General features: G+C 33.9%; 1 protein-coding gene across 2 annotated transcripts in view; it reads right to left on the minus strand.

The window, feature by feature from the left end:
• Nucleotides 1-2,103: 2,103 nt before the first annotated feature.
• Atg17 (autophagy-related 17) overlaps nt 2,104-25,357 on the minus strand; it is a 43,001-nt gene continuing 19,747 nt past the window's right edge. Inside the window, exons 12-30 of one of the 2 annotated variants that reach the window (XM_089234987.1) lie at nt 24,307-24,493; nt 23,566-23,706; nt 22,275-23,189; nt 19,811-20,035; nt 18,061-18,233; nt 16,746-16,830; nt 15,104-15,205; nt 14,346-14,546; nt 12,316-12,525; nt 11,862-12,086; nt 11,584-11,704; nt 10,884-10,962; nt 8,449-8,517; nt 8,167-8,221; nt 8,002-8,046; nt 7,549-7,589; nt 6,619-6,746; nt 5,544-5,614; nt 2,104-3,863 (exon numbers count right to left, since the gene is read on the minus strand). In XM_089234987.1, coding sequence (XP_089091113.1) covers nt 3,642-3,863; nt 5,544-5,614; nt 6,619-6,746; nt 7,549-7,589; nt 8,002-8,046; nt 8,167-8,221; nt 8,449-8,517; nt 10,884-10,962; nt 11,584-11,704; nt 11,862-12,086; nt 12,316-12,525; nt 14,346-14,546; nt 15,104-15,205; nt 16,746-16,830; nt 18,061-18,233; nt 19,811-20,035; nt 22,275-23,189; nt 23,566-23,706; nt 24,307-24,493 — 3,295 coding nt within the window. In that variant the 3' untranslated portion in view covers nt 2,104-3,641. The remainder of the gene's footprint in view (nt 3,864-5,543; nt 5,615-6,618; nt 6,747-7,548; nt 7,590-8,001; nt 8,047-8,166; nt 8,222-8,448; nt 8,518-10,883; nt 10,963-11,583; nt 11,705-11,861; nt 12,087-12,315; nt 12,526-14,345; nt 14,547-15,103; nt 15,206-16,745; nt 16,831-18,060; nt 18,234-19,810; nt 20,036-22,274; nt 23,190-23,565; nt 23,707-24,306; nt 24,494-25,357) is intronic. The other variant, XM_089234988.1, reaches the window with a different exon arrangement.

The raw sequence follows: 25,357 nt of genomic DNA on the forward strand, positions 1-25,357 counted from the left end.
CTACCCGCCTCGTTGATTCCAGAAGGTCTCACCAGGCCCATCATTTCCACTTTTCTGGGGGGGGGGGGCATCTTCTATATATATAAACGAATGTATGTCTGTTTGTCCTTTATGCATTACTACACCATTCATCCGATCGCCATGAAACTTTGGGAAGTTGTTGAGTACACTCCCGCGAAGGTTTCAGGCATAGCTTTTTTTTTTCCTTTCTTCTGAGATCGCAGCAACGCGTAATTTGATCGCCATGAAACTTTGGGAACTTGTTAAGGGGCCATTTTCAAGTATTACATAAGCAGATCTTCAGCCATTTGACCCCCCCCCCCTTGTCAGCAAAACACTGACCACCCCACCCCGTCAGCAGCTTAGAATATTTCATATCTTCAAAAAGGGGGTGGTTGATGATGTAAGCAACCTTCAAACCCCCCTTCCCATCAAAAGTCAGCAAATTCGAAACCCCTCCCCCCCCGATGCTGATGCAATACTTGAATGACCCCTAAGGACACTCCCGCAAAGGTTTCTTTCTTCTTCATTTCCTTTCTTCTGAGATCGCAGCAACGCGCAAGCTAGTACTCAATATAAATAAGAAAAGAACATATATATACACATATATTGTTCCAAGAAGTTTCTCGATTCAATCTAAGATTTTAAAACTTGTATTTTCAAATTTAAAGAATTCTATTGTATTCTTGAAATTTTTGTAAAAGCTGGAGGGACAATTGCCCCACCCTGACCTGGCCAAAAAAGACACCCTTACAGCATTATTACTCTCTCGTGATAATAAACAGGATCGTTCTACAGTGGAACCTCCCATAATGGAACTCCCATTAGCGGTCACCTTCATTAATATGAATGAACGCCAGGGGCTCTGCCACCGGACTTATCCTGTTGCCGAGATCTCTTCCAGCCCAGTTTTGTGGCAGAGTATGGAACAAAGTGAGTGCACCTAACAGTCTGAGTGTGTAGCAAGTGTTGTGCTTGATATTTCAGTGCTGCCATCTATACGTCTAATTGTGAGTGAAGTGTAATGATTGAATATTTGTTACGTTGTAGGCCTGTTGCTCTCTGTGGCGAGACTTTTTAACGGGGAGATCGACTCGCATTCGCACCTTGAAACCACAGAAAACCAACTTCAGTCAACCACCACTGTGGCGCCGGTGGGGTTCGAACCCGGATCCTCGCGTTGCGAGTCCATCACTATGACCACCACAGCGGCCACCTTCATTAACAGCTTTTTTCTAATTACAGTAAAACCTCCCAACAATGGCCACTATTGGGAGTGATAGTTTACGTCTGGGAAAAAACAAAAACTAAAATTTGCAATCTACATATTTAGCATGTAACATGACAATCCATTCTGTAACTGATTATCATAGTTACATAATTGATTATATTAAAATATATTGTTATTTTGAAAATATTATAAATAATTGATCAATCTATTTATATATACAGCGCTATTGACATTCTAAAATTCAGGCTTGCAGTGTTCAGGCAAAACAAAACAAGCGAGAAACACTGATATGGACCAAGACGGTGTACCAACATCCAGAAATAGTTCTTTGTTCACACTGAATCTTCAACTGGACCATAGTTTCCCAAACTTTTTGTTTCACTGCTCCTCCAACTCAAACGAACCAATAGGATTCTGTTTTATACCCATAGCTTCTGTCGTTCTTTGGATCATTCCATCCCCCCCCCCCAGAGGGCAATATTATCCACTTTAGGAAATTGTTTTTTTTCTTCAATAAAAAACTAATGTTTTTAAGAATTCGTTCAGGCATTCGAATGAATCGAGAATAGTAATATTTCACCTTGGATTGAATGTTACGTTCCATTTCATGCATCAAATACCCTAAGAAATATGTTTGTGACTTGTGATCCCCTGTATATTATACAATAAATAACTTTTTTTTGCAACTAATATTTTTTTATTTGTGTTCTTTTTTCTGTCATCGCTTATTAATATTTGTGTATTCATGAACGATTCATTGCAATATACACAATAAAAACAATACACTATATGTGTTGTGATTTATAACTGACGCTAATTTTTTTTTGTACATGAAATGCAAGATGTAACCAATGAACATAAATAACAAGAAGTTTCTTCTCGTGATATTTTTATTTGACCTTTTAAACTGCCGAAGTGTAGAAAAAACTAATTTTTTCATTAAAATGTTCCATAAAAACCGATCTAGCGTCTCTGTACATTAATGAGGGGGAAAGGTATATTTACATAATCGGAGACACTCTTTGAATAACAGCACAAGATACATAGACATCCACACGTACACATTTAGGAAATAATTGATGAAACATTTGTTTTTATCACAAATTACTCGCTCTCACTAAACTCAGTATTACAGTATTTTAAATTCTATACACAATATATATATATATATTTATTTATCACCTAAATCTTATATGGCCGGTATTATCATACATATAGCAATTTCCTATATGCAGCAAAGATCATGAAAATACTAAAGAGCAAGAAAGAAGAAACAATGCTTAAACTGCATTTGAAATGATTATTCCTCATGTGTTGACGCCATCAACCATTATCTTAGCTTTCAAAAGCTTTCACAAATATAAATATACCACAATTTCCAGAAGATGGAGCCTCATTCAAACAGAGGCTACAATGTTCAAAGTAAGCATACAATATTGTTATTGATGAATTTTTTCTCAGAGACATACAGGTAATGCAATTACTGACTCTAACTTAAGTAATTAATTACTTTCAGTAACTAATTACTGACTGCAATTACAGACAGCAATCTGACTCTTGCATGTACATTCCTGAGGACACAATACCATTCATCATTATTAGCATAACGAGATGACATTTCACTTTTTTTTATGGGGGGGGGGGGGCAAGGATTGCATATGCCCTAACTTGTCTTCTGGAAATTACAGTACATTATACAGTTGGCATGAAGTCATCCAAACATGTTTATTACACACAATAACTGGATTTCATGTGTGCTGGCCAAGAAGAAAAAAAACTCAACAGACATGTTTCTATACAGAAGTACTAATGGTGATTTCTCAAACATGCATGCAGACATTACATCAGGGTTTCGCAAACCAAAAAAAAAAAAAAAAAAAATGGCACCAGGCACTTTTTTTTTTTTTTTTGAAAATCGTAACAGAAACTTCAGATCAATTCATCTAGAGCAGGACAAGAAATGGCATTTCTGTAAAATTCTTAAATCAAACTTTTCTCATTAAAAATATTTAAAAAAGAATAATTTTCAATTAATGGCAAAAATTAATCCCTTATAAAATTGGCCAACACGCACTCCTATGACTTCAAACCGACATCAATGCAATTTCATTCCATAGGAAAAAAACAAAACTACCTGACTCGCGCAAAGATTTTAAGCTCAATATTCACAAACAAAAACACATCTGCAGGACTTGCGTGCTACGAGTAAAAGCAAATGTAAGAAGGCTGTCCCAAGCTACAGAGATTAAAAATGTAGTGCGCAATTATTATTTTCTCATCTAAAACGGGCAATGAAACATTGAAAAAAAGAAATATTACTGCAATTTATTCTCAAATATAAACAATAGTTTTAATGATGTAATATCAGAATTGAAATGCTTAGGATGTTTAGAAGTCTTTGGTTGAGGTGTCAGATGGTCGATGCGGATAGGCTGATCTCTGAGGGTTCCGATCCACTTCCAGATGCATCTGACGATTGTGAAGGGACAGAAACCGACTGTGTCTGAGGCACATCCATAGTCAGTGAAACCTTATCATAGAATGAATACTTCAAACTTGTTCCTGCTTGCCAAGGACTAACTTTCACCCTGAAGAAGCGGCTACCAGATGGCACATTGAAACGGTTGACTGGCTGCAAAAAAATAGTCATTCAGATATAAATGATATATTATATGTGTGATTCAATTAGCCACAAAGAAGAGTCATCTGATTGAACATATCAGTTACGGAGAACAAAAAGTTTTGAAAACCATATCAATATAGAATAATGGTCTAAACTAGGGGTGGCCAAAACAATGGTAAACTGCAACGTCGCTGGCTCTACTAGTGGCGACACTCTGATGTATAAGCAGCACTTATGCACTAAAAATTTACAGCTTTGTGTCCATCACAAGTAATATGGTGAAATATGTGCAATTCAGCTGCTAAACTTTTAATCTGGTCTTTGTATTCCTTCATTTTTTCGTGAATGCATCTTCATTGTATCCATTGATGAAGAAATCAACCCATTGACACCGGTTGTGGTAAGAAAATTTGCCATTGGACATTTTAATTTTTTTCATTGCCAATAAATGGTGGGAGTGGTTCCACTCAGTATTTTTTTCTTTCAAAAAATCAGTCGTTTTTAATGGGTTAATCCAAATCTGTTTATGAACGTAACCAGATAAAATTAATTGTTTATTCGGTTGTGTTCCCAGCTAGATCCAAGGCAAGTTTCTTTTGTAAATTTTTAGAGACAATACTTTTTTCCCAAATTTTTCGGCAGTTATTTTTTCTTAACCCCCGATATAGCACCAGACATGCGATACATACAGGGCTGTAGCAGGGAAGGGGGACCTCAGGGTCTGATACCTTCTGAAATGTTAAAAAATGACTTGCATAAATGGAATTACATGTACAAGTCTATTGTTTTATCATTTTGGTTTTTCTTCCCCCCCCCCAAAAAAAAAATTTCCAGCAACGGCCATGTGAATTCTTATCGCACGAGTTACCTTCTTTAATCATAGAATACTAACTAAAATAAAAACTTATAACTGCATATCAACTGCCTATACATTTAAGTATGCTGGGTTAACCATAATATTGTTGGTTTGGTTTGAAGTACCAGTCTGGTGCTATGTGAAATGACACCAACCTGCCACGTCGAAATTTAAAAATGAATACTTCTCTATTTTTTGCACAAATAATCATCTTGTTCAGGTGTGCCCTTTGGAATTATTGGGGGTCTATATAGCCTAGAATCAGTAGAAGTTTGAATGTGCTATTGTGAGTTGGCATCCGAGTCTAAAAAGTTTCGTCACAGTGGGAAAGCAGAACACAAAATATACATTCAGATACAAATACAGAGGCCACAACAGGCAGCTTTCCCAACGAAAGGGGAAAAACATCCATAACAAAGTTTATAAGTAATTTGTGTCTTTAAAAAAGCAGGTGAGAATATTGTAAATTTGCCTATATTAATATATATTGTATGTCTTCGTCCAAGAAATAATGAATGTCAATAGTCTGCTCACACAGGAAGTCTGCTGTTGGAACCAATAGCTCAAATGATGATCACAAATTAAATTTGATACAGAACACAGAATTTTTTACCTAGCCTGGGGCCACATGCAGTCAGCTTTTGGCCACCCATGGTCTAAACTTTCAAGGCCCTCGATTAATTTTTGTAACTAAATGTCAAACTTGGATATTCATACTGTAGGTTGAGTATCTATTATTGAAACCTACATTTTCAATAATTAAAATACCATAAATTTATCTAAATTTTTTCACACTTCGAATCAGACTGAACCTGTGAATAACTTTGAATTACCTTCTTTGCTAAGCAATACTCTTTCTCTACAACCATAGCCAAAACCCACGAAGTCCTTGGAGATTCTGGGGCTGCAAAAGAAGATATTTGTAACATATAACAATAAATTTTGTCACATCTATGCGTGTTGCACGAAATTTCTAAAATTCTTCAAAAACAAAAATTTTACTTTTTTTTTAAATTTTAGTCAAAGCAATTTCAGAATACTGTAACATTAAAGGTCATTTAATAGCTACCTGAAAATAAATAATTGTGATAATATAATATAAAATGTGCAGATAAATGTGCTGCCTACCTGTCACTAATCCAGAAAATTCTGTTATCAATGCCATTATTTAGATTAATTAATTGAAAAAAACATTAATAACATTATTTTGAAAACTGTACCCTATTTAAATTAATTTAATTGATACATCAGGGACTCAGATGATCGCCCATTCTGACCATTGCTTTTAAAAACGCACGCTTTGCGAAATTTAAATTTCACATTTTATTCATGTAACCAATGGACATTAATATAATTTAGCAACAATAGAGCAGTGTAATACTGATGCCGCTGTGGTGGTAGAGTGGTCATAGTGATGGACTCACATCCAGAGAACCCGGGTTCGAATCCCACAGTCACCGCAGTTACAGTTGGCTGAAATTGGTTTTCTATGCATCCTAACTTCGAGGAGCGAATGTGAGCCAATTTCCCTTTAAAAGTTCTTGCCGGAGAGAGCAACAAGCCTACAACAGTACAATCTGTAACTGCACTTCACTCACAGTTAGAAAAAGTTGATGGTAGCTTAATTAACATTGCGCTCTGAGCACATTTGGTGGTTTTCTTGGCGAGCTTATCCACCAACTCGTTGCCACGGAGAATATAACAGACCTACAACAGTTCAAATATTCAATCACTACACTTCACTCACAGTTCAAAAATTAGATTGCAACACTATGACAAGCACATTATACAGATTCTAACTTCACGTTACGTACAACAACATATACCAATTCGTTAGAAGTTCCGCAGAGGAATATAAACGAGGTGCATGTGTGGTTTAGTAGTAGTATAATATTGATTGTGACTTACGAATTTTCAAGCTCAGCAAAGAAAGGCTCTCTGTGTGTAAAAAATGAGGCACAGTCCCAAAATAGAAAGCAAGATAGTTCTTGTGCTTCTCATCATAGCAAAACAACACAATATCTCCTGGCTCACAACTGCAAATGGATACCATTAAAGAATGCATTTTATATAGAGCAAATTACTAATCAAAAATTATTTAAAGCAAATATTATGGATCAGGGGTTTCCAAACTTTTCGCTGTAGCAACTTCTCTATGCTCCCAAAACCTGCATATGCTTCCTCCAAGCTTCTTAATTGAATTGGGATGCTTCTTCCCATGCCCTATTTTCATCAAAATAAAACTAATCACAGAGTACAGTATGCTCTTGCTAATCCGGCACATATCAGACTAGGGTATGCCAGATTACAGAAATCGCAGAATCACTGAAATGTTACCTGAAAAATCTATTTAAATATTATAAACTTCTATGCATGAGTATACAGTGATGGGTTTCTTCCTCTACACTCAAAGAAAAAACGCTGGATTACTGGATGGGCTAGACTAGTGCAAGGTCAGATTATCAAGAGTCTACTGTACCTTCAAAGCTTTGGGATTCTCACAATGACCCCAAGAAGGTTTGGCGTCTACCCAGGAAGCTGTGTTTAATACTAGTTTGACAATACCTGGCACACAATATTTTAATTTTTACAGATTGCAACAGAAGTCCAAAATTAACTTCAAGAAAAAACTTGTTTTTTCAGTTAATCCCAAGTTTTGACTTAGGCCTACATAATATTTTTTTCAAAAAGAAAAAAAAAAGCTAGAATTCAAAAAAACATAATTCAAATAATTTAGGGAAAACGAGAGGATAGATGGGCACATAACAAATGATAATTTGTCCACTTCAAGTGCATTCCAGAATCACCAAAGCATTTCATCAAAAAAGTTCCACTTACCTCATGACAGATACCTTGTTGTAGCTGGCTGTTCTTGAAAACTTGAATAAGAAAAAATCATAATGAAATATTTATTTACTTATGTATTTAAAAAGAAATTACAAAAAAAAATATTTGAGAGTGAGTGGCACACAAAGATTTGCGGTGATATTGGAAAACTAAGACACACTAAAATATCTGTGTGACTAATAAAATAGTTTGCCACCACTGCTCTTATTTATGTAGCCACAAGTTGGTCCTAAATGTATAAGGGATCATTCAAGTATTACGTCAGTATCGAGGGGGGTGGGGGTTTGAAGGTTGCTTACGTCATCAACCACCCCTTTTGAAGATGTGAAATATTCTAAACTGCTGACGAAATTTTGCTGGGGGGGGGGGGGGGAAGTCAAAAATGGCTGAAAATCTGCTTACGTAATACTTGAATGGCCCCTAATATTGATTTACAACACTAACCTTATTGAATAACTTTGAAAGCTTTTCCCTTTCTTTGTTAAGCTCCTGCAAATATTAATAAACAATTTATAACTATTACTGACAGTTCAGAGAAAAAAAAATTTAGGAAAAAGTACAAATATGGAAAACAAATATAGAAATACAAATATACAAAAAAAAAATTACTTTCTCCAGTTCTTTAACTCTCTTTGAAAATACTTGCAGAGGATTGTCACCAGAACTAGAAATAAATAAACAATTTTTGATCAAATCATAGAAATTTTAATAAATGATGATAATGTAAGACAGAAGAGCTGTACAGGTCATCCACAAACATGACTAGTTAGAAAAATTTTTATTTCTCTCACATTTTTTATACTCCCAAATACTTTTTTTGTGACTATCGCTTATCAATTTATGTGTGTGCGTGTGCCTTAACTTACAAGAAAAACTTTCATTGATACATACTCAAGCGAAGCTTCAGAAAATCCCAGCCTACTTCTGATACCATCGATGCTTCTCATAAACATCTTCATTCTGAAGGGGAAACAGAAAAAATTAACTTTATCAACTGAAATGAATGGAATAAAATATTCAAAAAAATTTATCCACGTAACAAACTTTATTAGCAGACCAGATGCAGTAAATAGAAGAAAAACAAAGTGGATATACCCAAAATATGGTAAGAATGGCAACTCCTTCCTCAGTAGCAAGAAAAACATAAAGAATACACGACAAACAGTAATTTCTATGTGTCTGTGATTGGTTCCACCATTTTTTCTCCCACTTTCTCAAATGGTCAGTCATTTTGACTTTGTGACCCAACAAGTGATTGACCTCTGCTGGATGAGATTATTATTTTTCTTTTTTTGGCCTTATGATTTTCTAGCTACGGAAGAAGGAATTTCACTTAGTTCTAAAACATATGCAGCTGCCAATATCACCACATTTTGGATTATTCCTCATGTTTTTCTTAAATTTTAATCCTTCACCGAAAAGGTAATCTCTTTCCTTAGATACAGTAAATACTAATACAAGAGTAGTACATATTTATTAATAGGTATATAGTACACTCAAGTTTTACTCACCCTAATAGGGCATGCAAGAATTAACTATTTGTTAGATATCATAGTCCAGCTGAATAGAAATTTGAGAAGTATATAACAATATTATGAAAAGGCGAAAGATAAGAAGTTATTGAAAAATTGAAAAAGGAAAAATATGGATCAATGAGGAGGTCGTTCTCAAGGGGGAATTCCCCACATTGCTCTAACTACAAAAATGTTTCTAATGATGGTAAGCCTAATAGGCATAAAATTACCATCAGTTCCCCCGACATTTTTGCGATAAACAAGCTTTGGAAGTCAAACAGCAAAAATGAGAATACAAAATTAGAATCAAAATATGAAACAAATGAGTTAAGAACACAAAAATACATATACACAAAGTGTGTAAAAATTGAAAAATGAGAAAACTTGAAGAAAAACATACCAAGCGAAAGACTCTTTTTAACGCGTGCCGCCTGAATTGACTATTAGAATAATGTGGGTGAAATTTTGAAACCCAGAAAAGAAGATGGAAATCCGTTGCCACTCAAGATATTGAAAAATTCAGAATATGCTTCTAAAAAATCCTTAGCATTATTGCAAATTTTTTTAATTCTTGAAAGTTATCCAAAAAATATATTTTTCAAAATTCTAATACTAATATTAGAATTGAAATTAGTTAGAAAATTGATTTTAAATTGAAATTATTTCCTTTTGTCGAAAATACTGATAAAAGCTATGTTATTAGATAAGCAGATTTTAAGATCCAGGAAGTCTGTAGATAGGGGGTTGAGATTGGTTTTCCTGAGTGTCAAATCTGTAGGGTAAATTTCACCGCTAAGATGAAGAAAATTCTCAAAATTAAAAATAATGAGATCATCGATATATCTAAAGCCCATGATTTTATGTATATAACAATATATATAAATATATAGAAACAACAGTGTAAAAGAAAAAAAAAGTAAACAAAACATGTAAAAAACATACATAAAATTGTGAGATAATACAAAATTGTATGCAAAAGAAAAAGGAGAAAATTTAATTTAAAAGGAGAAGTATTCAATACACAGGGTGTTTGTGAACTGTTTAGAAAAAATTGGAGTAGTGATAGTACCAATCAAGATGAACGATATTCACAATTGAACCTATGTCACAATCCAATAGGAGTCAGAAAAGCGTAAAGTAAATTGCCTTCATTGAAGTTCGAACAGTGAAAAAACAGACATAAAATTACAAGCTTCACAATCCTGTGCAGATCAACGAAAAACTCAAAGGAGATGCTCAAAGTGACAACTAAGGGTGTCGTTGTACAGTTCACTTTGCCTAATGAAAGACTGGCACAACCTTTCACAGATTCCTGGTGTGGTAGTGATCTTGTTCACTGCAACAAGGAATCTTGTGACAAGACAGGTGTCTCAAGCACCAATGCTTTCATGTGTTTCCACAAGAAGCCCCCCAGAGAGCAGAAATGACGTCAAAAGTGAGAACTTGAGCTTGTTGGACATGTTTCTAAGTTTTGTTTTTCTGACACTTTGAATAGATTACAACCACAGGTTGCATCATAAATATTGTTTATCTTCATGGGTACTATCACCCTCTGATTTCTTCTAAATAGTTCATAAACCACTCGGTATAATAATGCATTCATGTATTCAACACTTGGTAATTCTCAAAAAACAATTGCAATATAGGCTTTTCTAAAATGTATGTTTTTGATATTTTTGAAATCATGATTTTAGCAAAAATATATATGTATATTTGCAAGTTTTGAATGGCATTCCAGCTACTGAATTTTGATACTGGGAAAAAACTGGCAATTCAAAATATTAATCGCCAAAAGTTAAAAAAAAAACTAACTTTTCTGAAGGCACTGCTCCAGGATCACCAGATTCAATAATGAGTGATGAGCATTCTTCAAGCGCTTGTCCGAGAAGCACTGAAAAACATAGAAAGCATTCAACATCTGGTCCAAATAACTTTATATTTTGAAAGCATAAAAATCAATACAGTCTGCTTAAACTCAAATATTAAATCGTAATCATCTATTCAAAAATGCAATATGGACAAGTGAGTCAATACTGTATCCATACTAAGATTTTACTTGAAATGTAGAAAATTTATGCCTAAACAAAATGCTGAAAATGCTAAGAATAGTACATGTCAAACGTATTTCTTAATCTTCATTTTGAACGAATAAGACTGATTCACACAACACATTAACACAGAACATTTACAAAGTGAAAACAAAGAGGAGGAAAAGTCTGTTTACACTAAATGTTTCGTCTAAATTTAAGAATATATAAAATTTTCAATTGATAAAGGTACAATATCTGAAAATGGGAGCAATATTATTTAACATTTTATTATTTAGCATTAACATATTAAGCCATTCCCGTTGTATTTAAATACCCCTCAGGTACCTGAGAATTGGATTTAATTGGATCAAGATGAAATATTTTTTTGTCTACAAGCAATAAATGAGTACACAGACTACAGGAAATATCAGTATCACCTAAGAAAAGTTTCATGGTGTTTAAAAATTAGAAAAAAAACTCACAGTCCATTGATTTCTGTTTATCTTCAAGAGAAAGTATTTGAGCTTTCAAGGACTCTGTGACTTCATCGGCATCTTTGGTAGCTTTTGTCTTTGCTTCACTAGCAGCTTTCTGTTTTACAGCCTGTCGAGAAGAATAATACCTTTCATGTCATTCATTTCAAAAATGTGAAAGTGTCTACATAATTAACTGTTCTGAGCTCTCTACAGATATAACCATTCATAAGAACATTTGATGAAAACTGCACATTATGAATGAGATTGGATAACATCAAAATAACCTGATTCTCAGACTGTAATAAAATTTTCATTTTATTCAATTCCTTTTCATGTTCCTTGCTTTGGTTCTTTTTTTCCAATAGCAGATTTTCGAGTTGTGTTTTGGTCTCAGCAATTTTTGCCTCTGAAGACGCATGGAGACTTTCCCAGTTGTCTTGAGCATTTTTCATTTCTTCTAATTTTTTGGTAAGAACTGTGATTTCTTCTCGATAAGCAGCAGCCTCTTCCTAAAATCCAGCACAGAAATTACAATAAATTTATGGTATCAAGTCTGTAATGTATATACAAATCATACAATGTAATCATGAATGAACAAAATGATAGATATTACGGGAGAGAATTGCTTTCTTTTCAATGAATCAACTCACAATTTATTAAACTTTACAAATAAAAGAATAAACACATCATGGCATTCATGTGACCTAAAAATTAACAAATGAACAAAAAAATACTTACCATGCTTTCATTTTTAAATTTTTCTAAACATGCTATCTGCTCTTCAGCAACTTTGTTATTTTCGTCTAGTTTCGTTATTTTTTCGACCATCTCATCGTGGTCCATTTCTGAAGTTTCTTGTAGAATTCTCTTGCTTGCTATGGCATCTTCAAGCTGACTTTGTAGATCACTCACTTGCTTTTCTGCACAAGCCAAACTTTCTACAAGGTTCTGAAAAATATACGACCAAATTACACTTAAATACAAATACGACGCCACAACAGGCAAATTGCCCAACGAGGTGGCTGACTTAAGAACATCATGGATCCCCGAGCCATTTTTTGGAGGCCCTACCTACTACTGCTACACCCCAAATGCACCCCCCCCGCGGAACCCCCCAACGAACCCCCAACGAATCGGTACATGCGGGAATGTGCGTGTACGTGTAGTGCAACCTGACGTAAAGTTTTGTTTCTGTGTAATGCTTGTTATTTGTAGTGCTGTCCCCAGTTTTTTTTTTTTTTTTCTAACTATGAGTGAAGTGTTATGGTTGAATGATTTACCGTTGTAGGACTGTTGCTCTCTGTGGCGAGACTTTATAACGGGGAGATCGGCTCGCATTTGCGCCTTGAAGTTGGGAACCACAGAAAACCAACTTCAGCCGACCACAAAGTTAGATTTTAAAAAAAGCACAGTAACAATGAATTGTTATATCTTGCATATTGGGAGACAAACAAGAAGCATGAAATAAGCCAACAACTTTATCTAAGTTCTAATTTTTAGCAGCACTTCTAAAGGCAAGCATGAAATATATGAACGTGCTTAATAATGAGATGAAAAGTTGTGAGGACCTACTGTACATTCATAGATAGAATGAAACTAAATTTTAATTACATTGAAATTGATGGTGAAGATCAAATGAGATCATTGTGGAAAGTTTATTGGTACATATTTCAAATTTAAGAAAACATTTTTTTGGATTAAATTCTTTTGAATAAAGTGAAACTTGTCTATAACGATACTATAGGGAATTACAAAAAATATTATTATAGACAGGTTACTGTTGCAGATAGCTAGAGTATTTGCACTATTTTCTAATGAATAGGAATTCTGCTGGGAACAAAGAAAATATTGCTATAAGCAGGTTTCACTGTAATTATGTAAATGCATTCAATAAATTACTGAAACTAAAAAAAAAAGTGGTAAATGAGAGATAATGCTCTGAAACAGATGCATATGGGTCATTCTCATGAAATTAGACAAAAAAATGAAAAAAGTTATTAAAAAAAATGTCAACCAAAAAATCAAAAAAAAAAAAAAAATTCCTAGGGACATTTCTCTACCTGCTAATAAATGAAATATACTCAGCAATGAAGTTTGTCAAAAATTCATGGCGATAAAAATTAATTTAAATTCAACCACATTTGATGGGCAAATCTGATGAGGCATTTTGCCTGTTGCAGCACTTAATTTGATATTTATGCTTGACAATCGCAACATGCTCTGTTCATTTTGGTTACTCATTTTCAAATTGAACAAGCACTGATATACCGAACAATTTTTTTTGTCAACTGCATTTTTATTTCTTGTTTCGTGTTTCTCACTCTTTTTTCAAGTTTATGAGGGACAACAGATTTCTCATATTCTTTGTTTGGCTGGAGCACAGCATGCACTCTCAAAGCAAAGTCTTTAGATGAAACATTACTGCAGCTTGATGTTGCAATTGAGAAATCTGATTTTTTTCATTTTTATCCCCTTTAGCTTAGTATCAAACCTTCCTCCTGGGGCTGTACTACCTGCTCATGCTTATTCTCATCCCATCCAAATTATAAGCATAGGTTCATAAGCATGATTTTAAGAATAACAACAACAACATTGTTTTCCTGGTATATTGCCTCACCCAAAAATTAATTTATTTTCATGCTATAACATGAATGACATCACTGTTTACACTTCTTAGGAATGTTTATCAATAGTATACTTGTTCTAAACTTTGCAATAAATAACTATCCAGAAATTCTGGGTTTAAAAGAAAATAACAATCATCACACCTGAGTATCTGCTTTCAGTTTTTTTATTTGTGCTTCACAACATTCTACTTCTTCCTGCTTCTGATTAATTATTTCAATTTGGTTTTCTGTTTTTGTTTTCTCAGCTTGCAAAGATGCTCTCAAGCGGTTTTCTACGCCCATCAAGTCATGAAGCTTCGTCTGCATTTCTTCCATATATCGTGAAAGAGTCTTGTCAGCCTCCTGTACCAAAACAAATTATACTAAATTTGATCAAGCAAACCTAAAAAATTTGCATCTTGTTCTCAACTATGCTATTTTTGGGACCACTTATTATTTAGTGATTCATTTTTGCCTCACACAAGGGCTAATCGGGTATCTAAACACATATAGCTTCACTGAATTAAATAATTACTGATCATGTAACTGTATGCTATCACAGTTTCTTCAAGCTTTAGTCAAGATTTTTGCAATGAGCAGACAACACAGGTGATACATAAGATGGGGAGATGAAAGCATTTTAATTATGGTTTTATATGAGCTGAGCATTAATATGAAATAGGAAAAAATGGATCTGAATTTTAAACATTAATTTAAGTTAGTCAAGTTATGAAGTTAGCTGAGATGTAAAGCTGGGGAAATGTGCCAAAGCCAACATGCAATCAAGGTAAAGTTGTGAAATTTACTTCTGAAAGAGGACTGTCTGGGCTAATACTGCCACAGGACCGTTCTAACGATGTTGTGCTGTAAGCCAACCTGAAGCGAGACCTCATAGACTCAATCTCTTGTTTGAACTTTACCTGTAAGGAGTCTTTCAATTTTTTGACGGCTTGGTCTTTCTCTTTTTCGAAGTGACTCCTCTGCTCTGCCAGCAAAGCTTCTTTCTCTTGCTCAAATACAGCCTAAAAAAATATGAACATAACAAACATATATATTAATGAAAAGTAATATCAATTGAAGCATACCAGTTTCAGAGACAACAAAGCTAGTTAAGCCAACTTTTGTGCATCCCCAATTAGGGCATAAAAGCAATATGATTACATCCCTGTTTTTTGTTGCATCCCTATTTCATGCACACAAAAGCAACACAGTTCATTAAAAAAAAAACTACAGGTGGCCCTCGACTTTCACACATTTGACTTTCGCACATTTTAAAAATCAATTTTTTTAAAGATTTTTGTCAATAATGCAAAAATTAGTGTCCAGAATTTTATAAATTCTGGAGGAAAAACTCCGGAAACTATCACAGATGAAGTAGTTACCCTAATGAATGAACTAAACTTGGATGCCAACAACGAAGATGTTTAATGAGTTGACTGAATCTCACTCAGTACCTCTGTCAAATGAATACTTTAATTGAACAACAAGAGTTAAATGAAATACACAATGAAAATGAGGAAGAAGCTGATAAAATTGTCAAGACTTTGACAATAAAAAATATGAATGAAGCCTTCATGAACCTTGACAAATTTTTTACTATCATGGAAGAATTTGATCCCAATGAAGAACGTACATCTCAAGTATGTAGGGCCATTGAGAAAGATACAGCATGTTATAGAACACTTTATCAAGAAAAGAAAAAAGGGTGGTATTCAACTAACTCTTGAAAAGTTTATAAAGAAAACACCTGAAAGCAATTAAACACACCTCATTAACTTAATTATGCATATTGTGTAATACAATACAATACAAATACGACACCACAACAGGCAAATTGCCCAACGAGGTGGCTGACTTAAGAACATCATGGATCCCCGAGCCATTTTTTGGAGGCCCTACCTACTACTGCTACACCACACATGCACCCCCCCCCGCTGAACCCCCCAACGAATCGGTACGTGCGGGAATGTGCGTGTACGTGTAGTGCAACCTGACGTAAAGTTTGTTTATGTGTAATGCTTGTTATGTGTAGTGCTGTCATCTGCCCCCAGTTTTTCTAACTATGAGTGAAGTGTTATGGTTGAATAATTTACCGTTGTAGGACTGTTGCTCTCTGTGGCGAGACTTTTTAACGGGGAGATCGGCTCGCATTTGCGCCTTGAAGTTGGGAACCACAGAAAACCAACTTCAGCCGACCACCACTGTGGGGTTCGAACCCGGATCCTCGCATCACGAGTCCGGCACTATAACCACTCGACCACCACAGCGGCAATAAATATTTCAAAATACATGTACAATTTTAATGGGTTTTTTTTTACATCCCTCAACTTTCGAACATTCAACATTTGCACACATTTTCAAGAACCAATTATGTGCGAAAGTCGAGGGCCGCTTGTATTCAATTTTATGGTTATTAAGTAAGTTGAATTCAAATGCTGCAATTCCATTCTACTGACCAAGATTCAAAAAGTTGTATTTATTACTCGGTTGTCAAACAACAATCATTAGATCAGATTACAATGTCTACAGAAGCTGTTAAATTAAGAGCAAAAGATAACTTACTTTCAAATTTTTCTCTTTTTCGTCCAGTTTAACCACCAGTTCTGCTTGAAGTTTTTCCTTTGTTTTGGACAGTTCTTCCTTTAGGCTATAAAATATGCCATAATTTACTAACCACTGAAGCAACCTTCAACAATCATCTTATATATATTACTTGTAAATATATATACCAGCATTAGTATGCAATTCATTTTTTTAATTGTAAGATATAGAATAAGACTCTTCTTTTGTGGACATCAGCAGGACAAAAAAATTGGTCGGGTATTATTTGGCCATAAAAGTGAGGTTGCCAGTAAGAGGGACTTTACTGTGTAAGGCAATACATAACTTATGGGCAAACTTTGAGGAATGATAGGAAAAAGAAGAAATTTTCGTCATATAATGTGCTGCTGTAAGGCATATGAAAAGCTACACATGCATAATGTAATAAAGTAAAAATTAAACAAATTTAATGAAATTATTCATTGTATTTTGCATTAGTATCAGGTCATTTAGGTGCATGGAGATAGAAAGATCAACATTTTTCACCCATAACAAATACATGACCAGCAATCCTGTCAATTCCTTAGCCCTTTCAGTAACACATTATGAAAAAATGAAATAATTATCATTTCTGGTAGATCATTTTAGTTCTAATTAAAGCCTTAAAAAAAACGTATTTAAAAAAATTATTTAGTACACAATGAATTAATTAACCTGGTATTTGAAAGTTTCATCAGCACTATATATGCTTACAATAAAAAATACCAATCTAAATATATTGAATAATATATAGTAATGTATATTTATTTTTTTTTACCACAAAGAAAGCCATAATTTTTTTCATACATTTGTTAGGGAAAATTTTGTAAGAGCAGTTTTTTTGCATCCACCTTTGTGTAATGCAATAAACACTTTTACTGAGGCAAAACATCTAACTAAATTTTTCTAATTAACATATTTTAAGAAGCTAGCTGTTCAACACTTGCGCTATAATCTGGTAATCGTAAAGTAGTTATACAGCCTTTATACTTCAAAATACCAACTACCCCACAACATATGTACAGGATTTTACAGGGTTAAAAAAATTAATGGTATTTTAAAGTACCACCAGTAGTGAAAGGGTTAAGGTTGTGCTAGTGTTGATATAGATAGCTACTAACAGTTTGCGTATGCAGATTATAAGCAGGAAATGGCAGTTTGTCTGGTAAGTAACTACCATATGGTTAGCAGGCCTATACCTACATTTAACGATAAGAACTGCAGTGAATAAAAAAAATTATTATTGAAAAGAACAACTTCGATCAAAACAACCTATAAAATGAATTAATTGTTTTACCATTCAATGGCTGTTTGGTCCAACACCTCCCTTTGCTTCCTTTCTTCTTTTTGGGCTTCAAGCCATTCTTGCTGTTCTTTGCACAGCTTTTTTCTCAGGTCAGCTTCAATGCTCTCTCTATCAGCTGCCACAAGTGACTGTCGTTCGGCGACCTCTTTACTTACCAAGGACATCTAAATGAATTTAAACGGAATAAAATTTAAGAAAAAGGCACATGGAACACAAACTTTATGAAGCATAAATTCTAATATAATATCTATAATAATAATATCTAATCTAAAATTTTTGGATTTTATAGTACTTCCTATCAACACAGCTGACCCCAAACTTTAAGCTTTGAATCTCTTTTCTTGTTTTTTCTTCTTTTTTTGCCTTCCCTTGTGATTGAAAGCTACTGATGACCACTACTGATGTCATCATGACCCACTTAGATTTATATAGCCCATTTCAGGCAAAGTCCTGTGTCGTTAGTTAAATTCTAACTTAAATAAATAATGAAAATTTATTACAGTGTGACATATATTTTCTAATTATCCCTCGTCAATATTGATGCACTTGTTTTAGATCATGCAACTGCTTTATACATTCAATGCCAATAGTGATAATTGAAAGTGTCACAAATTAATAAAGAAAACATTTAAAAAATGAAAGCTTCAAGAAACAAGATGTTAAAATGAATTAGTCAAACCCCCTAATTTAACAAATTGGAAGAAATAAACAATTTTTTATGTTAAACTGGGGTTAAATTGATCAGGAGCATAAACGCACTCGAAACAACAAATTTTAAAAGCTACTTACAACTTATTACTTAGGGGTTGCTGTTACAACTTATTTCTGTGATAACAACTCAAAAAAATATCATGCGGACAGAGCAGAATGTTTTATGATATTGGTGTACACCGATTGGCCACTGAAACCTTCTGATGTACATATATATATATATATATATATTGTTACAAACTATCGACAATAGATGGCGCGATTTCTTCTGATGGCTCTCAAAATGTCGAAATCAGTTGATACCGGTTTCGGTCTAGCGCATAGGCATGCCATTGGCGGGAACATTCTAGAAAGCCCTGCCCCTCTAGACAGTGGTCCAACCCCTCCGTACAGTAGCACCGCCAACTAGGAAACTGTAAAATAGAATTTTGTGGAATGTTCTGTTTCTCGAAGTTTCTCCGGGGTTATAAAGAGTGTGGCGCTCACAAGATGGCAGGCTAGACAGCCACAAGGAGATTCAGTCAGTTGTGTTTAAACTTTGCGAGAAAGTTGCTAGCTCTCTGATTAGCCTGTAAATACGTGTAAATTGCTGTTCTGTAAATAAATCTGTGTTTGTTCATTGAACCGCTTCTTGTTTTGCAATCTTGAAGTCTTGTGGAAAATTATCCGCAACAATATATATATTCTGAATGGGTTTTATTATATTCTTTACACAAAAAGGAACAGTCTTTTTCCCTTTTCTTGTTTGTCTCTAAAGAAGGGCTGAACAACAATTCCTGGGAAGTCAAATCTTCAGATTGTGGTTTTGGGTGATGAGAAATAAGAAAAAAAATTGGATAGTTTTCAAAAAATATTATTTATTCTTTAAATGGGAGTTTGACCTCTATTTCCACCAGAAATTCAGAAGAAAAAAAAAGTTAAATCAAAAAATTTGCTGAATCAGGGTTTGACAGTATTATGAATTTAAAAAAAAGAAATGAAGTACATATTTTATGAAATAGCAAATTAACTTTGTAATGGATGCTCTTACTCTTTCAATCTCTGCTTCATCGTGCAATTTGCTGATCACCGCACTCATCTTCTCAAGCACACCAGAAACATCTTTCACCACATCGGACTGCTGCTGCTTTACAGCTTCTCTGAGACACTGCAACTCGGTCTTCAGCTGTCCCTGAACCTCTCGAACAGATCTCTGGAATGCAGATATTGTGCCATGCAGCTTCAATACATTGGACTGGCTCATAGGCAGAGAGCCCTGAAATCATTGAGATATACACTATCCATATACTAAACTAATAGAAAACAAAAAGAGAAAAGGCGGGAAAACAAAACTCGAAAGAAAAAAGAGGCATGCATCGTGCAAAAATAACTTAAAAGAAGAAAGAAAAGTTTGCAAAGAAAAAAAAAACTAGTCATGCAGATAAAGTTCTCTTCATTCCTGTATGCATGTTTACCAAATATTACAGTGATAAACATAACAGCTCAAAATTTGCTAAGTTGGCAATAAATAAAGTAAAATAAAAGTTGCAAACTGCAATCTATCTGTGGATAGGGAAAGTAGATTAAGTTAGAGTCAGTGACTTTAAGGTCATTTCATCTGACTCAAATCAGTATGCATGAGCAAAAGAACCAAGTCTTCACTGGGAATATGGAACCATTAAGAATTTGTGAAAAAATAAAGTTTTAGGGAAAAAAGTTTGCCATTTGGTGGCCTGACAGCACATTCTCAATCAAACCACTCCCACACAACATAAAGCTAATACCAGTGAAATAAAACATTGAAGCTGGTGTTGCATTGAATGATTTACAGTAAGATTGAATTTATTATTAAAATACCCCTATGTATTAATAACATGAGCTGACAAATGAATATCAAGATCTGATCAAATTGCAAGATATGAAGACAGATTGAAAAATAAAAAAAAGGATGCTTAAATTTATCATAAATTGAAAGAATAAAAAACTTAATGTGTAATATATATTGCTAATACTCTATAACTATGTCATAATTAATAGGAATAAATCAATAATCTTAATTATTTAATAATATTACATAAAGACAACTATTCATGCATAAAATGGTTTTATAAATATTTCAATGCAAAATTCAATGTATGTAAAATACAGTTGAACCTCATTAAGATGATATTGCACAATATGAAATAAATTATTTTTCATACTGAATGTAATCAAATCACTTTTTTATCAGTTAATATGAAATTTGGTTGTAACAAAACAAAAATTTTCACAGTCCTCTCCACCCCAAACTTTGTCTCAAGCAGACTTGACAATACATCGTAGTCCAGGGAGAAGAATAGGAATTTGGCTTGTTCTCTAACTACTCTGGTGTTGAAAATATTTTTGGAGATTTCATAATACTGTATTTTCTGTGACAAGAATTATGGCATTAACTTTTATTATGAAAAAGACTATTTCTCAAAAGAATTTCAAAAGATAACCTTTGAGGTTTTTAGTACCATTATCAAATTCTTTCCAAACATGATTTCATTGCTCATTTTCATTGTTCAAAATGCTTTAGCAATGACTGCTCACATTTGATCATTTCAAAATACTTGTAAGTTAAACTCAAAACTTTGTCGCAGAAAGACGAGGTTCATAATGGGAAATATTTTTAGATGTTTTTATTCACTGTGTTTTGTTTTTCATGCTCAATTTTTGCTAATGTTGATCCAAAAAAGTTTCAAATTGTGCCACTTCTCTTTGGCCGCGCAGTGTATCATATAAGAATTAAGATATATATATTCTCCTTGCATTAGCTGGCAAACTGCACAGTAGACCAGCATACTAAGAACGTTCATATTTTCCAGCGTGCCAGGAAATTCATCACATATTCCGGATCGGCTAATTTGAACATATGTATATATGTATGTCTGATGTATTCTTTGATCATCTTTTAAAAATTTAAATTAACACAGCAGAAAACTAAAGAATTGCACTGCAAAACTTGAATACAAAAGTGACAGCATATGTCTTCAATCTCAGAGCATGCAAAAAAATATGCAAAACACAGTAACTGTATTTTGTATTAGGCTAGCGATAATTAGTTTAGAGAGAAAGTGAATGCTTAATTTTCATTGTTGTTATCAAACTCCTGGAAAAAAAACTTATTTGCTGCAGTGAAAACTATTACTCTGATTCACTGATTTATTCAGCACTTGATATAAATGTATATCAATCTTTTGATATGGATCATGTGACCCTTTGTTGAACTTGTTTTTTTTCCAGGAATGGACCCGACTCAGCATTCAAAAAGCTGGTGTCTCTCAATTTTTAAAGGATGCCGGAAATGCAGTACATATTTTTGTTATGGTATTGAACAAATTTACATCACTCTCAGAGACCATACAGAGAACCCGATTTGTGGAGTAAAAATAATGTAAACCACAAATATTATTATATTCCACAATTATTTCTATGTATGAAATTATCTTTAGCCGAAGGAAATGCAAAACATGTAAAGCTGTTTTTTTCACCTGAGTATCACCCAAAACGGAGCACTTGTGATCTAGTTGTTGCTGTAGCTCAGCTACAATGACGTGATGTGATTTTACCATGTGATGGCCTTTGCCTAATGCAGATGCACCCGTACTTTCAGTATATGAGGACGGCATGGAATCGTCAATAAAATAATCAGTTGAATGAAAGTCATGAGAAGTTAGCATCGAATCAGGAGTCCGTAATCTTTCATCACTAGGGGATACTTGAGGAATTTCTGCAGATGGGAGTGGCACAGACACAGAACTCTGTGTAGGAACTGTAGTTTGAGTATTTTTCTTCAAATCATCAGAATCCTCTTTCTTATTATCGATATCGGATAAAGTCCCGACACAAGGGTCATATAATTTAGGCAAGCTATCAACACGTTCAAATTCATCCCCATCAGACTCAATATTACACTGTTCTTCTTCAATAGGAGAAAACATCTCACCACGTTCTGCAAGACTTTCTGTTAGGTGAATTCTTTTGCATTCAACACCAGAATCGTCAGTTTTCTTCCCAGGATGAGCCCTTGCATGTTTGGAAATTACCTCAATGTCAGAGTTGGAAGAAAGAAAAGGATCTTCAAAAGGTGAAACTGGACTTGGTAGTTCTTGTGCTCCACTAACACCTTCAGCCGCATCAGATGAACTGGGTGTCTCTGTTCTAAACATCTGAGCACCTTGTAATGACGTATATGACTGGGAGGGTCCAGCTACACACTGTGATGATGGCACTTCACTGCTGAATGCAGAATCTGAAACCACGCTCTTATGACTAACTTGGGGCATCTGATCCACAGGCGGAACCAACAACAAGCCTGCTAATTCTGGCAGTTGTTTCTTCAAGTTTTCTAAATCCTCTTGCGAGATGTTAGGAAGAAGTGTGTCAAATGGTTTAGGACATTCTGTCTGCAAAACAGAAACAAAAAAAAAAAAAATAGACCATGAGAAATAAAAGAAGATTTGAATAAATGTTATTCTGAAAATTATGCTGAATGTATATTTAACAATATACATTCAGCACCAAAGTTTTCAGACTCTGAAAACTACTGATTTATCAAGCATGCTTATTAAATCATAGGGCATAAGTTCAAAACAGCATATATTATTGGACAATACCTGGTGTACCGTAACATAAAACTTATTGGCTTAAATTTTGACCAACTCTAGCATAGAAAGGAATTCAGGCAACCTCCTCTCAACTAGTCACTTCAATTCAAATTTGGTACAGAAATATGAATTACTTGTACAACTTATAAATAATATAAGTTGTATGAATACTTACTGCAAAAGGTGGTGGGAAATCATCCATACCAGGAAACAAAGTATTGATGAAATTTTGTGATCTACTGCTATTAAAGGCCTTCCTTGAATTCACTTCTTTCTTATGAAGATCTAATGCCTGCTCAGATAAACTGGATGCCCACTAAATGTAAAAAAAGATGTATGGCAGTCAGGAATATTATTCACATCACCACAATATCAGTAGCTATAAACTATTCCAGTTAGGCTCTAAAATTAATCAGCAGCTTAAAATATATCTTATGGGTAGCTTTTAAAATGTACACTTGTGTCTATTGCTTCCCTTTAATTTTATATAAAAATGTTTTGCATCTCAACATCAAGCAAGTCAAGATTATTACACCACGAATAACTGTTTTTCCTGCATTGTATGAAAGACATTACAATGCAATAATGCTTTGCCCATCAAAACAGACATAAATAAATACAATTATTTCAGAGTATTAATATTATTTTCAATGAAAATTTTTTTTTTACATTTTATAAAATAGTGTGGTGATCAAATATAAGAGCAGTTCACTTGATAGAGCCTTTTTTTTAAACTCTTTAAACACATGAGAACAACTTGTCACTTTATAAGTAATGATTTACATGCCTATTGTGTTAACATCAAAGCTTTGTTAACATTCACTTCTCTATACATGAAACTTTATAAGTGCAACAGGACTATGCATTTTGACTGAATGTGAAAATGAGTTAATCTGTATAGCAATATTAGCCAAACCTTCAAAAAGTTAGTTGAAAAATTCTTCCTTCGCCTGATCTCTGCCAAAGTTTTGACATATATCGTTGGAGCTAAGTGTATCTGTTGAATAACACTAAGATGATCCTTCAAACGATGCAAATTCTCTCTGTAAATTGCTAGTTTATTGTTTAGGAAGAAGATCTGATTTTGACTGTATGTTACCCATCTGTAATAAATAAGATTCAAAATATAAGTTGATTTTTCAGACGTAACTCGTACATACAGTAGAGTTTATAACTATGAAAGCAGCATTCAAGCATTTAGTGATTTTAGATTTATAATAGCTACATTTTTATTACATGCACGTTAATAGAAAATTATCTTTGAAGGTCAATCAACCAATTTCAAACACAATAAATAGGGCTGAATAAATATAACAAAAATTTACATGTCACACTTAAAATAATATTTGCCCAAATCAATAGTCTATATTTTAGCATCTGGCATGTTGTTAAAAAAACTACATGCTCTGTCAAAATTTTCACATGCCATAGGCCTGACGGACAATAGGATCGTAATCACTTTAAAAAATATTCACTTTCATCTCAAACTCTCAGAAAAAAGCTGCAGATGGGAGCAGGTGTGGTATGCAGACTCACTTCGCACTGAGAAATTTTGATGTTTTTATAATGGAAATTATGTGCAATAAATTTTGGTAAGAAACATCTAATACATATACCGTGTGATACAACGATCACCCAATAGTACGTCAGTTTTCGATGGAATGATGGGGATCATACATCAACAAGCATTAACTGTATCAATATTTTATTTTACTTATTAGCTAACCAATTTAAACCTTTTACCAACAGAGGTTTTACTGCATTTTAACCAAATTATTCATAAAGCAGATAGCAAATATCAAAAAATATTTAAAATGACTAAGAAAATAATAATATTGACCAAGCACTGTTAACCCATTTCTCTCACGCTTTGGAGACAAATTCAAATTTACACATCTTAGAACTGAAAATTCTTCATTCTAAGTTATTGCAATCCCGTTATGACAACCAATACGATAAGTCCCAAA

The sequence above is a fragment of the Pholcus phalangioides genome, unplaced genomic scaffold, assembly GCF_987345545.1.
Source record: "Pholcus phalangioides strain wild (caught in Gottingen) unplaced genomic scaffold, Ppha-v1.0 ptg000008l_1, whole genome shotgun sequence".
Classification (NCBI taxonomy): Eukaryota; Metazoa; Arthropoda; class Arachnida; order Araneae; family Pholcidae; genus Pholcus; species Pholcus phalangioides.